This window comes from Arachis hypogaea, chromosome 14, assembly GCF_003086295.3.
Source record: "Arachis hypogaea cultivar Tifrunner chromosome 14, arahy.Tifrunner.gnm2.J5K5, whole genome shotgun sequence".
Classification (NCBI taxonomy): domain Eukaryota; kingdom Viridiplantae; phylum Streptophyta; class Magnoliopsida; order Fabales; family Fabaceae; genus Arachis; species Arachis hypogaea.
The window spans coordinates 139910056-139929547 of NC_092049.1; the positions used below are offsets into that span (position 1 = coordinate 139910056).

Consider the following 19492-nt stretch of genomic DNA (forward strand, 5'->3'; position numbering starts at 1 on the left):
AGTTAAAAATTTAATACATATAATTAATTAAACTGTGTTATTTTTATTAAAATTAGATCGGATAAATTAGTTTAGTCAAAAAATTAATAAATTAAATTTTAAATCGGTCTAAATTAATATTTTTTATAAAAAATAACTAAAATACTCATATATATATATATATATATATATATATATATATATTTTAAAAATTCTAAATCCTAACCTTATGATAACAGAGAAGAAAATGGCTAGAATCTAGAATTCTCAAAATTAATATATATAAGAAGAGTATTTTAGTTATTTTCTATTTTTTTTTTGTGACTTTTTAGTCATTTTCTATAATAAGGGTATTGTAGTTATTTTTAATAAAAAATAATATTAATTTAGATCGGTTCAAAATTTTATTCACCATTTTTCGGTCAAATTAATTTATTTGGCCTAATTTTGACAAAAAAATAATATGATTTAATCGATTATATGTGTTAAATTTTAATTATTAAAAACATATTTTAAAAAAGACGTTTTAAACGTTTTTATCAGAGTGGCTCCCTATATAAATATCTTTTATTAAACAAAAAATTATGTTCAATAAAATTTCAATTTGTAGAAGGATATTTCTTCTAACTTATTATTCTATGCGATTCATATATGATATAGTCGGTAAAACCTAATTAAAAAAGCAATAAATCGGTTTTATACGTTATAATTCACTTCCGCACGTTATGACTTATTCAAACGTTATAATTTGGATTCACACAAAATAAGTATTGTAACGACTTAATACGATATTTCCATCTTTCAATGAAAATGATTGTCAAAAAACGTAACTGTTCTACTTTACCTCACATATAAAAAAGATATGATATTTTATTTTTAGCTAAACGAATAAAAAATACATAATACTAATTTAAGCATCAAAATATCTTTTGCAGGTACATTTTTCTTTTTATTCTTTTTGCGATGTAATATATTTTCTGGACGAAAAATTCGGACCTTTAAGCCACTCGATGGTTGAGGGACGAGTTACATCCAATTTATTCATAGAACAATATATATAGAGTATTTTCTCTTACTAATATTAAAATTAAAAAATAACTATTGTAAACATGATAAAACAATATAAATAACATACACTATTTATTTTCAGTTAAAAAAGATTTTAAACACAACAATTTTCAATCAATAAATTAAAAGAAAAAAAAGAAAAAGGAAGGAGAAGAAAAGGATAAAATTAACTGAATGTTGATTGATTTTTCATTTTGGATTTCTCTGATCTATAGATATTTTTAAGCATCATAGAATAATCACAGATTGCTAGAAAAGAAAATTCCACTGACAATGTAGAAGTATATCACGTTTGGGAATGAATATGTTATATATAGAATAAGAACACGGTTCCACGAAATTAATTAGGTTTATTTTGGGAGCAGCGCTCTTCATATAAAATTGATAATTAAAAAATATTAAATAATAATTTAATTAAATTTATTAAATTATTTAATAATTATTAACTATTAATTTTACATAGAAATAATTATATGTAAATTTTTATCGATTAATAAATGAAACCAAAAAAAAGTAAAGAAATCAACAAACCTTTTTAATTTTATTTAAAAAAAAATCATTGAAGGTTCGAGATATTGAATTTTGAAGATGGCACTAGCCTAGCTAGCTCGTTATCTAATAATTTAACAATATTATATCTATTGCATGCAAGGATTGCAACATGTGGTCATATAATTTGAAAATAATATCACAATTTGAAAAGAGGGGGGGGGGGGGGGAGGAGGGGGGAATAATCATGTTTCATTTCTTTTTTTTTTTTTTTTTGCTTTAATTTCGACGCATGGAAGTCATTACTTTTCAAAAAGTTGCTTAGATGAAACTACCTTTTTCATTCCATTGCAAAATCATAGAACAATATCTAACATATAAAAACAAAGATTATGTAAGTTCACATATAAAGTTTTTGGCCCAAGTGCCATATGGATTCATATATATTATTAGATTGTCCATTATGTGTATAGTGGCTATTATTTGGAATTTTGAATATATATCATACGTGTGAGAGCTAGAGAACATAGATAGGTAGATGTTAAAATCAAGATGATGAAAATACTCCAACTTACCTCGAAGGTTATTGATTAATTGATAATTAGCAAAGATAAGTTGTGTTTTTGACAAAACTAAATGAACCTATAAAAAAGAGTTAGAGGATGGAAAAGTTGTAGTTAGGGGTGCTCATGGAACGGGTGAAATCGGATTTGATGTGATTTAGATTTGGTCCAAAATATATACCGGACCTATTTGTTAGACTTGAATCTGGTTTTAGACCCGATGAAACCTATACATTTTCGGGCCACGATTATACCGGATAAAAATCGGGTGAAAACCGAGCTGTTAACATTACCTTCTTGTAAGCTAGCATGTGAAAATATTTACTTAGAAAAATATAACAAGAACCAACCCTTCCCTAAAATTAAAGCATAATCACAATCAATACTAATATTGTCTAATAACACCAAATATTTAAATCAATACAAATAACACAATATTATGCATTAGTCTAAAATCTTATGCATTTTAAACATAAAACATTAACTTATATATAGTCTTATAATAATGACTAATAACACAAAATATTAAGGTTTATAACACTTAAATTTCACATAAGAATAGCCATCATTCATCACTAATAACATAAAATATTAATTATGTATGATGATTGGGTCACCGGACCGAATTCGGGTGACTCGAGCTATGGCTCGGACTCGACTCGAAATAATAACCGGATCTATTTTTGAGACCCTTACCTGACCTTAGACCCAATGAAATCACAACAAATTAGCCCCTAAAAAATTCGGAATCGAACCAGATTTTCGAGTCGGGCCGAGCCATGAACACTCATAGTTATAGTAGTTTAATAGTCCTACAAGATATAATAAGCAAGGTGGCAGAATGTATTTAATTTGATGCATCCTATAAAGCACATATATTTTTTTACTTGTCGTATTCGAGTGTCAAACACATTTTAGATACGACACTCATTTGATATTTACCTGACACGTATATTTTTTTGTATATATCTGTATCTTAATAAAAAATATAAAATATTTTTTTAGAGACGTTTATACATACTTAAATACCATCATATATCAGTCGTGTTAAATCTTATTCTTAACTTATATTCTTGAAATGATTTTTAAAAATAATATATTGTCATTTATTAATACAAAAAATTGTTTTAAATACTTTATATAGTTAAAAAGATATTTAAAATAGTTAAATACTTTATATAATTAAAAAGATATTAAAAATAGTTAAAATATATAATTTATATTTTAATATGAATAAAATATTAAAATATTATTATAATTTATCTAAAAAATATTTGATTTTGTGTGTGTATTAAAATTCATGTATTTATGTTTTTTATATCATATCGTATTTTATATTGACATTAATATTCATGTTTAATCATATCGTATTTTATATTTACATTAATATGCATGTTTAATTAGCACATTCATTTAAGGTTATAAGATAAAATTTATTCCAGAATCACAGACACAACTAGGAAATTGCTTAATACAGACAGATTTATAGATAAATTAGTCTTTATTACAGACAGATTTTTGGTTACTAACGAATTTTGTCTCTCTGTAAAAATTTCGTCGAAAATTATTTACCGATGGATTTTTTTATCGGTAATTTACTGACAGAGTTTTCTAGTTACCGACATATTTTTTCTCAGTAAATTCTCTCCTCCATTTCCCTGGAACGTCAAACTTTCCGACGGATTTTTCGTCGGTGATTAGAGACAGATTTTCCGACAGATTTTTCGTCGGTAATTAGAGACAGATTTTTTGACGGAATTTTCGTCGGTAATTGGAACCTTGTAAAACCATTCTAAACTTTGAATACAAACAGAAAATCCGTCTATAAATCCACTAGTAAGGTAAAATATTTTTTTTTTTAGATTTTTCCATTGCAAAATAAACTTATTTTCATACAAAATAAATATAAATTTAATAAATACAAATTTTTATCTAATTTGTATTTGAATATTTATAATATTTTAAAAAATAAACAAATTTATCGAATTATCAAACTAAAAGAAAACTACTATAAAAACAAGCAAGTCAATATAATTCAAAACATAAACAAAACGTATTGATACATCAACTATAATTCTCAGTATATTGTTCAATCATACTAAAACTATCAGTTATAGTGTTCAGTGTTATCTTCATCCTCATCATTATAGTCCTCATCCGAAGATATTAAGGGTGACAGCTTTGTAGAGCAACATGGCAGAGCATCTATAAGATAATGTTACAAAAGAAGCAATGTTAATATGATATCTCAAATTGAATTTGCACAGCAACACAGTAGACTCCTTCGAATGAATGTTTGTCTATATTTTCTGGAATAACCTGTTGGGTCAATAACATTCTGAAGTAACTATTTATGAGGCTCTACCTAATTAATAGCTTTAACTTTTAGGACTCTTTTACATTATTATTATCTTAACAAGAAGCACCTATGAAACTTTTATTCATTCAAGTAATTGTCAATTAAGGAATTGACCTTTTAGTTTGGGGACATGATATGTGCTAATGCTTAACTTTACATATCACTAATGTTATGCTTGTACAGGAGAGATAAGGCTTTCAGAATAGTCAGCAATACCACCTATGACATCTAACTTTCCAGGAGCTTGTCACATATATTTCTTCTTGTCATAATGATTCAACATCAAAAATTGAAAGAAGGAATAACAAAAAGGACAGGTATTTGAATTTAACAGATTGTTTCAATGAGTCAATCCATTTAGTTTTATCATTTTTCATTAAGTAGCCGCTCTGGTTTATTCCGGAAATTATACTGGGAAAAATTCTTAAAGTTTACATGATAGTTAACAAATAAAGCATTATGAAAGCACCTGCACAAAATGATACCGTCGAAAGAGTCAATTAATTCAAGAATAAGATGATACCTTAGCACCATTAATACCTCCTTCACAGCAGGGGTTCAAACTTACTGCACGTTCAAGATAAGGCCTCCAGTGACCAGTGAGTAAATTCCTCCTAATCATTTCAAAATCTAAGAAAATTTAGCCTAGGACAAACCTTTGATAAGGTGGAAGCTTTAGCAGATTCATACAAGTAACTGATGCAGTACCAGCAGTCCTACAAAAACAGCAGACATTAGACAATCCCACTTGGCCTCGTTAATTACTCTTCTAAGTTCTAACACAAAATAAATTGTGGTTAGAAAAAACAATTTTGGATCATATTTTTATTATTTTACAAAATTAATGTTACGGATAGATCATAGATAAATAAATAAAGCACCTACTAGCTAACACTATGTATCATTAAGTGGAACTATGGTTGTAGAATATGAAAATAATTGTGTAGGTAGAAGGAGACCATATAAGAGTATGTTTAGTTGGTGTTTTTATTTTTTATTTTTATTTTCAGTATTTTTTGTTTTTTGAATTTTATAAAAAAAAATTAAAATAATAAAATTTTATTTTTTATTTTTATCTCATATTTTTACGTATTTTTTTAAAAATTTAAAAAATAAAATATTAAAAATAAAAATAAAAATTAAAAATTCAAACTAAAAAAAAAATATTAAAAATAAAAATAAAAAATAAAAAACGTATCTAAGTGTTTCCCTCTTGGTTTATAAGTTATAATCATCAGTAATCTCGCCACCAACATTCATCTTATTATTATTCTTAACATCATACTCAACTGTATATATGTTTTTCTCTAACCTCCGATCTTTACACACTCACATTTGAATAAATTAGAAATTTTTTTGGTGACTTAAATAAACTAAATAAAAAAAATAAAACAAATAAAATAAAAGATTTTTTACTTAAATAAATTGTATGGGAGTCAAAATTATCTGATTTCCCTGAAACGAATTCTGCAACATGAATCTCCTCTTGGTATTATTATATAAATCGTCCTAGGCTGCATAGGGTTATATAAAACGTGAATCATCTTAGTCTAGGACGATTTATGCATGAACATGTTAGGCAAATCAAACGTAAATCGTGGCAGGGTCTCCAGGGTTAGAAGAAGAGCATAAATCGTCCCAGGGTGGTAGGTTTTACGTGTTAATGGGCTAACTCTCACTGGGCTGCCACGGTTTATGCATTATTGGGACCTTATTCAGCCTGGCACGATTTATGTTTGTGTTCGTAACACTAACTGGGCTGGGACGATTTATGCCCAAGTTGTAAGAACCATAGAAGTCAAAACCGAATCGGTGATCGAACCGTTCACGTAACCGGGTTAATGGTTCAACCGGCAGGTAACCAGTTGAACCGATTGAATCGATCCTATGTAATTAAAAAATAAAATATATAAAAAAATTTAAAATTAAAATTTAAAATACATATTTTCACTATTAACCCAACTTCAACATTTTTAAAAAAATTTGAAACTCAAGCGGTTCGATCGAACCGGTCTCACCGAGTGATATCGATTTAAACCAATTCACTCCGGTCCGGTCCGGTCCTTCTAACAATAGTAACAACAGCGAATTTTTTGGGATTCTGCCATCAGAACCATCCCCCTATCATGAGTGAATTCCATAATCTACTAAGAACCCTGATTTCTAACGTCTTATACTAAACCAAAAACTAACTAAATCACTAAACATGGTATCGGGCAACGTCTTAATCAAAAAATATTCTAAGATGCATATTCACCCTATACAATATCATCCAATATGCTATATCATCCAACATATCAATGTACCTAACATACTCATGGCCTCGACTCAACAACATTACAAAATTCAAAAACATACCTTTTGATCAATAAATCCGGCAACATGCGTAATGCCATTCAGGCGGTATATATCTCCTTGGTTCGCGGCCATTATCACCACCGGACAGATTACTTCCTCCACCAGTCGGTCACCGGCGGCTCACTGCCACCACCACCTGCGCCACTCAGGCGCCTCTGCCCACCAGCAGTTGCAGCTCCGCCGCGGGCTGGTCCCCACACCCGAAACACTTCTCCCCCCAAACTTCCTCTCCGGTCAAAATGGTGAGTGAATTGGTTTAAATTGATATCACTCGGTGAGACCGGTTCGACCGAACCGCTTGAGTTTCAAATTTTTTTAAAAATGTTGAAGTTGGGTTAATAGTGAAAATATGTATTTTAAATTTTAATTTAAAATTTTTTTATATATTTTATTTTTTAATTACATAGGATCGGGTCAATCGGTTCAACTGGTTACCTGCCGGTTGAACCATTAATCCGGTTACGTGAACGGTTCGATCACCGGTTCGGTTCTGACTTCTATGGTTCTTACAACTTGGGCATAAATCGTCCTAGCCCCGTTAGTGTTACGAACACAAACATAAATCGTACCAGGCTGAATAGGGTTCCAATAATGCATAAATCATGGCAGCCCAGTGAGAGTTAGCCCATTAACACGTAAAACCTACACCCTGGGACGATTTATGCTCTTCTTCTAACCCTGGAGACCCTGCCACGATTTACGTTTGATTTGCCTAACATGTTCATGCATAAATCGTCCTAGGATGAGATGATTCACGTTTTATGTAACCCTATGCAGCCTAGGACGATTTATATAATAATACCAAGAGGGAATTCACGTTGCAGAATTCGTTTCAGGGAAATCAAGTAATTTTGACTCCCATACAATTTATTTAAGTAAAAAACCCTAAATACAATCATGTTACCGTATTATATATAAAATATCTATCGAAATACAAAATATACATTAAAAATAAATTAAATAATACGTATATTTATTTATAATGTAAATATATGATAGCTAATTTAATTATTGATTTTTTTTTGTGTACACATAATATAAAGTTCTAATGCATTAAAACCTTTTTAATGGTGACCATCAATTATGTATTTTTATATATTATTTATATATATTATTTTATATATTTTTTAATAAAGTAATCAATTACTAAAATAATTAAATATGTTACAGTAGAATAATCAAACTTGTTATAAGTGAATAATTATTTTTTTATAGTAATATAATTATTTTTTAAATACCAAATATGTATTTTTGTAAAATGATTAATTATATATATATATATAACATAATTAAAACGTATGTTTGCTATGCAACCTATAATGTGGACATTGATATAGACACAGGACATACAAATTTAAAATTCTTATAAGATACGGGAATACAGTATATATATAAAATATAAAGTATTTTTTAGATAAATTATAATGATATTTTTGTATTTTATTGATATTAAAATATAAATTAATTTTTTAATTATATTTAATATTTTTTTAATTATATAAAGTATTTAAAATATATTTTGTTTTAATAATTAATAATATATACTATTTCTAAACTCATTTCAATAATACATATTAAGAATAGGACTGGGCACGCTAATACGTGATGATATTTATGTGTGTTCAAGTGTATTCGAATAAGAATTTTTTATTTTTTATTAAGATACAGTTAAACATAGAAAACACGTGTATCAGACAAATCAAGAAAATCTCCATGCTTCTCATAGTATGCAACAAATGTACATTTTTTAGAATAACAACTTGAGAAAAGGACAATTTAGTCCCTGACCTTTTAACCCGTGGACATTTTCATCCCTGAGCATTGGAAAATACATTTAAATCCCTGACGTTCCTTAAAATAAGACCGATGAGTCCCTCCGTCCATGAGCCACCCTCAGGGCGGACGGAAAACGCTGAGCTGGCTCCCCCTATGCTGACATGGCTCATCGGCGTGCCCACGTGGCAAGTAAGTGAGTTGGATGTTTTGAAAACGGGACACATTAGTCCCTCTAACACAATACGACGCCGTTCTGAAGCCTGCCCTAATATTAAAATTCGTATGGGTCGTTCCTTCATGGTGGCAGCAGGTGTTGAGGAGAAGACTTGTTCAGATTTTGGTAATGGCGACGAAGGGGGCATCATCAACCTCAAGAAGAAGTGTTAGTGGAGTAAGAGAAGAAAAATCCGTTTCAAGCTCAATTCCATGTGGTGTTCATGCTGACCAGCCAAACGACGCCGTCGCCCCTAGGTGCTTTTGTGGAGTTTATGCAATTATGTACAGGTCGAGGACCAGGAGCAACCCTAACAGAATCTTCTTGGGTTGTCCATTCTATAAGGTAAATTTAAAAATTCTGCCTTTGGTTTGATCTGAGATGGATGCTGACAGTAGATGATTTTGGTAATTTTGACAGGGAACTGAACCTCATTGCAAATTTTTTGTTTGGGTCGATGAGCATCTTGCCAGAATAGGAAGCAATTGGTGCATATGTGAGAGCAGACATGTCGATGGGAAACATGTTGAAGTTGTAGAAGAAGAAGAGGAAAAGGAAGATGAGTTGGATCATAGAATGGCTGTTTTGGAGGAGAAGATTATTGCTTTGGAGAAGAAGAAAAACCCATTAGCCTTGTGTATTTGTGTAATGATATTTGCTGTTGTTGTTGCCTTTTATGTAGCTATTGCTTGAGAGATGAACTATAACAATCACGATAGAGAATGGTATGTTGTAGGTTCATGTTATGTATTGAAATATGCCATTTTGGCAAGTTATGAGTCCTGTAATCTAAATGAAACTGGAGTTATAATATCAGTATGTTGAACTTATGTTTTGAGTATGTAAATAAACATGGAAACATTGAGGAATTAAAGGCTGTAGTTGCATACATAATTTAGAGAGATGATGTTATATTGCTAAACAGTTTTCATAAATTTTTCCAAAATAAACAAGTCTCAAGATGAACAAGCCTCATAGCCATTGTGTACTAAATATTTCCAAAATGAACAAGTCTCAAAAAATGAGTAGTTTGTTGAAGCTTAAGATGTCAAAAGTAAGCCTCAAACTCAAAATACAAGGCATAAGCCAAACTGTTCAGAAATAAGTAGAAACCTAAACTCCAAAATGAGCATAACTATAATCTAGACAGTTCTTCACTTCTTTGGCACAATGGTAGGTGAATTAGGGATAAATTTGAATAATCTGCTTGTGGCCGTGCCTGCTGCCGCTAATGTCTCCTGGGTAGCTGCTGCACTTGTTCCTGGTGGGACTTGAGGTTGTTGTGGGTTAGCGGCGTTTGGTTGACTTTGAGGTGGTTGTGGACTGGGGCATAGCGGAGCTGGTGGCCTGAATATCTTCTGCTTGGGCCTCATCTTCGGTGGAGTTGCTTGACCTTTTTGGGCCGCTGTGGATGGTACTTGGAGTGGAGGTCGAAAAGGTGTCCTCCTGGTTGCTGGTCCTGGCCTGACTTGGACTGCTGCTTGTGTTGCTGCCACAGGGTTAGAAGGACCTGGGATGACACCACTTGACCCCTGTGTTGAGAGCTGGGTTGAAAAGCATTGTAATTAGTCAAACCAATTAGACATAGTAGACATTAATTAATCAATTGAATAGTTAGTAAGTTACAGTAGGTGTGGATTGCTGAGTAGCTTTGTCATGATCATGACCAGATGGAGCATCATGAGTAGGTGGAGCATCTTGAGTAGATGGAGCATCCTGATCATAATAGATAACAATGCAAACAGATAATATACTCCTAGCATAGTTAAGAAATCACATACACTCCTAAAGAAATCAAACATTGAAATAAACACATACACTCCTAAAGAAATCAAATATTGAAGTAATCAAACACATACACTCCTAGACAGATAATATACTCCTAGCATAGTTAAGAAATCACATACACTCAAACATTGAAGTAAACACATATACTCCTAGCATAGTTAAGAAATCAAACAGATTACTCCTAAAGCAAATTACTTACACTATCATTTGGGGCTGACTGTGACAATGGGATGACTGCAAGTGACTGAGATGTGGAACCTTTCTTGGGCTTCTTTGCCTTAGGTTTCCAATTGGGATTAGATGGAGCGCCCTTGCATGTCTTGTAGTTATGTCCCGTTGAACCACACTTACTACAAGTCACTTTGAATGACCTCTTCAACTTATCTCCTTGTTGCATCATTGGCTCAGCTGGATCCTTTTGTCTATTATGCACTTTTGGCCTGCCAATTGGCCTCTTTATGATTGGAGGATCCGGCCTTGTGTATTCAGTCCTTGTCCAGAACTCCTCACTTGGCACAGGCTGAATACAATGAGCATATGTCTTGTGTATTGACTCCATGCATAACCATGGATGCACATAATCCTCTGGATGATCATGCCTCTTCCTTATTGCTGCTATGGCATGGATACATGGCATGCCTAACACAGAAGACAAAATCATCAACCAGAATTGAGTGCACCAGTAATAAAACAACAATCAGCCAGTAACTTAAAATATTGAGTGCAGCAGTAATAAAACAAGAATCAGCCAGCAACTTAAAATATTGAGTGCAGCAGTAATAAAACAAGAATCAGCCATCAACTTAAAATATTGAACACAATATATTAAAATATCATTCAGTTAGCAAGTTAAAAACAACAAAATCAACATACTAAAACATCATTCAGCCAGCAATGAAAAGATTGAAAACAATATAACTAATTCTTGAATCAGATTAAGGTAACGCGTTTGAGTAACTTAGAACTTACCAGTTAGCTGCCATTTGTTGCAGGAGCAAGTCTGCCTTATGAGATCAACGTCAACCTTTGTAGCTTTACGAGTAACTTCGAAACGCTTGCGTGCATCATCACCTGTCCAGTCTGCACGCCATTTATTGCTAGGCCTTATTAGACGCTCCATCCTCTTCTGCTGAACTGGTGCCAGCTTCCCAGTATAATCACTTAGTAGCTCTTTATGCTTAACCATTCTCCGCATCAGATAGCACCTAATTTCTTCACACATGGTGAGTATAGGCTTGCTTCTATAGCTGACTATCTTTGAGTTGAACACCTCACACATGTTATTTGTGAGGTTGTCCACTTTTGGCCCGTGGGAGAAATACGCCTTGACCCAAGTTGCTGGCTCAAACTTGGAGAGATATTCCCATGCCCCTTGATTAATGCCTTTCAGTTTCTCCATCTGTTCCTTGAATTCGGGTATGGTGGTGCACCTAGCACAATCCCAAACCACCTCCCGAATATACAAATCCTTAAATCGGTTTATGAAGTTTTTCCAAATGTGCATCACACAGTTCCGGTGATGTGCATTTGGCATAACTTCTTTCAAAGCAGGCAGCAAACCCTATCAGCAGTACACAATGGTTTCTCCATTAAACATAACTAGTCAATTGTGAACAATTGTATTATTAAACTAAGCATAACAGTGAATGAATATCTAACTATAATAGAATTCACCAGTAAAAAATTCAACCATTATCAAGTTGTGAATATTACCTTCTGTTGGTCGGACATGAAATTCCAACCATGAGTCTGAACATCCCCCAGATCCTCCTGAAGTAGAGTAAGAAACCATTTCCACGACTCTTTGGTTTCAGACCTTGCAACTCCATAAGAAACAACATAAAATTGATTATTCGCATCTTGTGCCACTGCAGTTAAGAGTTGTCCACCATAGTATGTTTTCAAGAAGCAACCATCAAGGTGGATTAGAGGTCTGCATCCACTCTTGAACCCCTGCTTGCATGCCTCTAACCCTATATACAGCTTATCAAACACAGGAGGGGCTTGAGGAATTGGAGTTACACACAGCTCTGCCCTGGAGCCAGGGTTGCTTCTTAGAATCTCAAACAAGTAATCCCTCACATTATTGTACTGCTCCCTCTCATTGCCCATTATCTTCTCCCTTGCCTCCTTAACTGCTCTGTAGACCATCTTTGGATGTGCAGTGAGCGAGAACTCCTCTCTCAGAAAGTCAACAGCTTCATTTGTTCTCATGTGAGGATGTGAACTCATTCTCTTCTCCACCTTCTTACTAATCCAATGTTGATCAACAGCGTTACTTCCTAGGTCCCTTGCACATGTGTGATCGTTTTTGTAAGTCTTCACCTGATAGCATTGCAGTGATCTGTTGTAAGACAAATGAACTAACCACGGGCAGTCATCATCCTTGCATCCCACCCTAACTCTCTCCCTATCATTCTTAATCCACCTAAGCTCTCTACCCTCAGCAATAAAAGAGTCTTTCACAACTTCTTTAAATCTCTCTATGGTTGCAAACCTTGTCCCTAACTCAAACCTCCCCTCTCCAAAAGCATAATCATCATCAAATTCAGGAAACTTGTGCCTACTGGACTCATCATCTGATGAGTTAGGAGTGTGTAACTCCTCAGAATGGTAATCATATATAGGATCCTCATCATCATCATCTTGGACTGTACTGACATAGAACCTCACACTTGGATCTGTGTTGGGCTGTTCTTCATTGGGCCCAAAATCAGCCTCATGATCATTGGGCCCAGATTTAGCATGCTGCTGTTTATTGGGTTCACTCCTGGCCTGATGCCTTCTATTCACCTCAGATGTCCCCTTTCCACTACTCTGTCCCTTCTTTAACCAACTTCTCCTACTCATGTTCACATCTGTCTTCTTTGCATCTGGCTTCTTGGCACATGGCTTCTTTGCAGATGGCTTTCTTGGAGACACAATTTTCTCCTTTCCCTTACTAACTCTCTTCCTCTTGCGTGCTCTGTCCTCATTGCTATTATCACCATCATCACTGTCAGTTTCATGTCCGGGTGGTGGAGGTTTGTAGGGCTCATCCTCCGTACTCTCATACCCATCATCTGAAGATGAACTCTGAATCTCTCCTAACACAGGACTCTTTCCTTTTTTTCCAGCATCCTCCACAATATCAGGCTTATCAATAGGGTGGTCAAAGTACAGGTAAAACTCATTCTTCTTTGTATTCTTCATTATGTTCTCTCGCATGGCATTGATCCCTGCATCCCCTGTCAAACTGTGTAGCCCCGACTCAATGTCATCACTCATTGGATCATACCAATAAACTGCCCTATACGACTGGTACCCTAAGCCTTTAAAAAGTGTGATCAAGTCCCCAAAATTCACATAATCCAGGTCCATTTCTGGAAATTTCTCTACCTTTCCATTTTCATAAACAAGGGAACCATTACTTTTTCTGACAAAACTTCCTCCATGGTAGAAAACAGGCACCACAAACACATCTACCATCTGGAGAAAAAAAACAGAAATCAACGCTCAACTAACTATACACTCATACATCAATCTCCTACAAAAAAAATAGAAACAGAAATCATCCAAGAACTTTTCTTTGCCCTAGCATTGAATCAAATTTACTGTTACAACGCACATACAGTTTATACCATTACTATCACCATGCACGTACAACAGTTCATACTTTCATAACAATTGAACTACACAATCAACTCACTAAGCAATGCTACTGATTCTTACCTTCTGTAATGAAGACGGCAACTCAGACTGGATTCAGACCGAATGCGCACCGGAACCTTTTCCGTCGGGACGGTGGTTTTTTTGGAGGGAGAAACAGAGTAATCCCGTCTTTGATCTTTAATCTTCCTTAGGGTTTTGTGTAATTCTGTAAAAGCTCTGTGGGTGTAATAGGGATTGCACACAGGGAAAGGAACGATAATGTAAATAAGGGGCAGGCTTCAGAACGGCGTCGTATTGTGTTAGAGGGACTAATGTGTCCCGTTTTCAAAACATCCAACTCACTTACTTGCCACGTGGGCACGCCGATGAGCCATGTCAGCATAGGGGGAGCCAGCTCAGCGTTTTCCGTCCGCCCTGAGGGTGGCTCATGGACGGAGGGACTCATCGGTCTTATTTTAAGGAACGTCAGGGATTTAAATGTATTTTCCAATGCTCAGGGACGAAAATGTCCACGGGTTAAAAGGTCAGGGACTAAATTGTCCTTTTCTCTAACAACTTTAAACGGTAAAAAAAAAAAAAAAATTGAGTGAGTGTTAAAAATATTTAGTTTGTACAGTATTGGACCTTTATATCTTCAAGTAGTTGTTTAAAAATTAAAATCATTTTAGAACATGAGCTTTGAATGAAATTAGATAAACCAAACAAAGATGGTGGAATCAAGAAATCAATAGAAACTAAAAACAAGAAGTGAGGTGTAGTTATAAGGTACAACAAGCATGTTTCCCATAAAAAGAAATAAATAAAGAAGCATGCATTCTAAGAGCACCTGTTTTTTATGCACCTCATACACTTCATTGACCATATATAAAATCTATCTAATTGTTGAATATAAGGGAGCAAATTAAACTAAATTAAATTAAATCAAAAGAAATCATCACAGGAATGCAATGGAGCCACATATGAAACTAAATGAGGAAACAAGAAAATCACCTTCAAAGAGGTTTGTATTATGAAAATAATTATTCCAACTAATTAATTAATTAATTAATTATTATAAGGTTGCTTATGTTTTTTAATTTGATTTTTCTAAGGCTTGTAAACAAGGTGGCAGTGATAACTGGTGGTGCAAGAGGAATAGGAGCAGCCACAGCAAAATTGTTTGCAGAAAATGGAGCACATGTTGTGATTGCTGATGTTCTTGATGATCTTGGTGCCTCACTAGCTCAATCCATTGGTGGAAGATTCATACACTGTGATGTGTCAAAGGAACAAGATGTTGAATCAGCCATTAACCTTGCAATCTCATGGAAGGGACAATTACACATAATGTTCAACAATGCTGGAATTGCAGGTGTTGATGGAAGCATTACAAGCCTTGACATGGAACATGTGAAACACTTGTTATCCATAAACCTCAATGGAACCATACATGGAATCAAACATGCTTCTAAGGCTATGATCAATGGCAAAAAAGGAGGGTCCATCATATGCACCTCAAGTGCTTCATCAATCATGGGTGGTTTAGGTGCACATCCATATACTTTGTCCAAAGCAGCAATTGATGGTTTGGTGAGAAGCTTTATTAATTATTATCATACAAATATTTTATCTATATATGCTCATGTTGTGTATTTGTATGCAATTTTTCTACTTCAAAATATTTTATTATTAATTTTCTTATTAAATTACTATATTTTTCTGTTTTTCTTCATTTGGCTCATCTGAGCCAAAGATGTTTTTATTTAGAATTCCGCTAGGGAGCTAATGGAGTATTTTACAATGTGTACAATAGACTATTTATTTGGCCCAGTGTGAGTTAAAAAATGAACATTTAGTGTAAAATACTATACTAATTTCTTAAACACAATATACCCATACTATCTAGAATAACCATCCGGGTACCAAGTATAATAAACATATGATATACTACTGAATCGAACATTCTTAAACTCCCATTGTACACATTGTACAGATACTCCATTGGCTCCCTATACTTCCTCTTTTATTTATTATTGTCATGAATTATATGTGTTATTTGTATAATTTATTTTTATTGAACTTAATTCGATTCGATAACAAAAATATAAAAAAATTAAATATTAAAAAATATTATACTAAAATTTCATAAGTGATAAAATAAGTATAAAAAAATTGTTATATATTATCTTATAATGTTTAGTTATGTTATGTATATACAAAAAAGTTTCTTATTAAATAGCTTTTTTTTTTTTGTTTTGTTTTAATATTAGTCTTGTCTCTCAATGTTATAAAGTGTCCCTAACTATGCATTTAATAATACTCTTATTCATATTTGTACACACCATAATATATAGGTGAGAAGTGCTGCTTGTGAGTTAGGAGTGCATTTGATTAGAGTTAATGGCATATCTCCACATGGGGTTCCCTCAGAGATGCTTCTAAGTGCTTTTAAAAGGTTTGGGAGAGAGATTACCCCTCAAGAATTGAAGGACTATATTGGGAAGAATGCAAGTTTGCTCAAAGGGAAAGGTTCAACTGCTGATGATGTGGCACATGCTGCTCTCTTCTTGGCTAGTGATGAATCTTCCTTCATAACTGCACACTCTTTGAAAGTTGATGGAGGCTACACTTCTGCTTTTGGTCACATGAGTTTCATCTATCAAGATCTAAATTCACTGTAAATTTTAGTTCAAATGGACTATAATATATGCTATTTATAGTTATAATTTATTGCTACATAGTCAAGAATTATAATAATATGTATATGTATATTTCTAATTTAGTTTTAATCGTAGTTATTAAATTCGGCTCAAGATTATTTCGACTAAAATAAATATTTAGTCGGGTTGTTTTGATCGAATTTTATTAAATGAATATATAACATAAGAGTATAATTTAATTCACTTATACATAGTTATTAGAAAAATATAGGTAAATAATTTTTAATTAGTCAATTTTAAACAACTAAAATTAATAATCATTAATTTTGTATTTTTTAAAAAATAAAATTTAAATAATCACTAATTAATGACAATTAATTAGTATGGAGTGCAATTCAAAAACACTTGTTAACTTGTTGTTGGTTAGATCCCTTTTGATCATCTAGATTGTTCAGATAAAAATTTGCAGAAACTAATCATTTTGAATAATTATCACTCATGAATAATTAAAAAATATATATTAAAATTATCCTGAGATATGTAATTTCATTGATTAATAGAATAAGGGCTACATCATATACTGTTTTTAATTTGCTCTTAAAACAATACTTGATAGTTATTCATAGGACTCCTTAATTAATAAGAGTCACATAAAAACAAACCTAAATAAAAGAGAAGAAATTAAATTAAAAAACTGAGTGAAACTTGATGGTCAAATTAAATCCATCTTGAATCCTATAGATCTTCATTTGTTCATGCCAGTTGCATTCTTCACAGCTTCAGCAGCTCCTTGTGCTGTTGCCATCATCTGCTGACCAGCCTGCACATATAAAATTAAAAAAAAAAAATCTATCAATTTCACATCATTAATATTGTATAATATATAAGATAATATAAATTAAGAATTGGGACCTGTTGCATGGTTTCTTTTGTAGATTGAGCTGCATTGCTAGCCATGTCTACCAAGTTGCTTGCCTTCTCCTGCAATAATCACAGAAGAGCATACATAATTAATTCTATGTGATCTCCATTATTATAAATCGTTTGTTAATTAATTATTTTGAGTGTAATCAAACCTGAGCTTGGCCCTTGGCCTCTCCAGCCTGGAAGCTCAACTTCTCTGAGTCCATATCTTCTTTAATTTGAAAGTGTAATGGAACTGATTACCTGAATAATGATGTATTAGAGAGGAGTTCAAGTGAGTGATGAATATTATTAATCTGAATTCTATTGATATTTATATGCAAAAGTTTCAATAGTATTTGTATTCTACGGAATTTTAGCTACCAAAAATTCAGGATCCTTTGTGGAATTCTTACATTGCCTTTAGCTAAAACCGGTTGAATAGGAGAGATGTGGTGGAGAATACTCTTACTATTTTTTAGGGTTAATTCTTTCTTGTAGATTATTAATTTGAGATTTTTTTTTTATATATACTCAATTATTTATAATATTCACTTTTGGGACCAAGTCTATTTATTTTACATGAAAAATAAAATGGTTGGGAAAATATATTTAATAGAAGAGATCTGAAATATAACTGAGTACACAACAAACATGAACTAGCTCCACATTAAAATTTCTTACATACATAGCCTCTCGTAATTGTTGTTTCGTTTTACTTTTCTTTTTTTTTTTTTGGTTTATAGTGTTTCGTTTTATTATATATTTTCCAAAAACAAAATAAGAAAGAGAGACAACTAATTTTTGGACAGAAGACAGTTTTATAAATGGGCTGATTTTCATGGGCTCATTAAATTAAATGCCCAATAGGCCCCAAAATGGTCTAAATTGATTTTTACTTATTTGTTGAATACTGCTCATTTGTAATGAACTAAAAGTTTTAATCTAACCTAAATTTTGTTAATTTAATTAATTAATCATTATGTAATTTTTTTTGTAAATTATAAAAATTATTAAAAAATTTAATTTTATAATTTTTTATTTTTTCTCAAATTATATATTTATTAATCAATTTCAATCGCAAATAAAAAAATCTCAAAAGATAAAGAATAAATAAAAAAATTCAAGAGACACAAAAAAATTAAAATTTTTAAAATTTTCTCTCTTGCTTTCTTAAATTTTTTTAAAATAATAATAAAATATAAAATAAAACTTTTCTCATATTTTTATAATTTGTAAAAAAGTTATACCATAGTTAGTTGATTAGGTTAATAAAATTTAGAGAAAAAGACAAATAGGTCCCTGACTTTTCAAATTTTTGACAAATACATCCTTGACAAAATTTAAATACAAAAAAGTCCCTGACTTTAACAAACGGAGGACAATTTAGTCCTTCCGTCTATTTGCCTCTCATACACCAAACGGAACTGACTGACGTGGCTGAAACGGTGTTGAGGTGTCCGTTACGGTGCCACGCTGGAAGGGGAATAAAGTTCGAAGGACAAATAAGTCCTTGACGTCATTTTACAAATAAAGTTCGAAGGACAAATAGGTCCTTGAGATTTTTTTTTTCATTATACTTCTATTATGCTTTTATTATGGGAATTTAGTTTATGTAGGCTAAAAGTTGGTTTTTTTATAAAAAAAAATTATTTCGTATAGGTCGAATTGATTATTTATTTTATATGGGCGTCTATCCAAAAAT

The 19492-nt window shown here is 32.3% G+C and overlaps 2 protein-coding genes across 2 annotated transcripts; one reads left to right on the forward strand and one right to left on the reverse strand.

Annotated features, from left to right (window-relative positions):
• Positions 1-15192: 15192 nt before the first annotated feature.
• On the forward strand, positions 15193-16905 carry LOC112740709 (short-chain dehydrogenase reductase ATA1-like). Its single transcript, XM_025789305.2, has 3 exons — positions 15193-15245; positions 15337-15814; positions 16579-16905. The coding sequence occupies exons 1-3, from the start codon at positions 15193-15195 to the stop codon at positions 16903-16905; spliced, it is 858 nt and encodes a 285-aa protein (XP_025645090.1).
• Positions 16906-17421: 516 nt separating this feature from the next.
• Positions 17422-18078, reverse strand: LOC112740711 (stress-induced protein KIN2). The gene is made up of 3 exons (XM_025789306.3): positions 17961-18078; positions 17797-17865; positions 17422-17704 (listed from the first exon to the last, which is right to left on the reverse strand). Exons 1-3 carry the CDS (start codon positions 18012-18014, stop codon positions 17630-17632), a joined length of 198 nt encoding a protein of 65 aa, XP_025645091.1. The 5' UTR covers positions 18015-18078; the 3' UTR covers positions 17422-17629.
• Positions 18079-19492: the final 1414 nt, after the last annotated feature.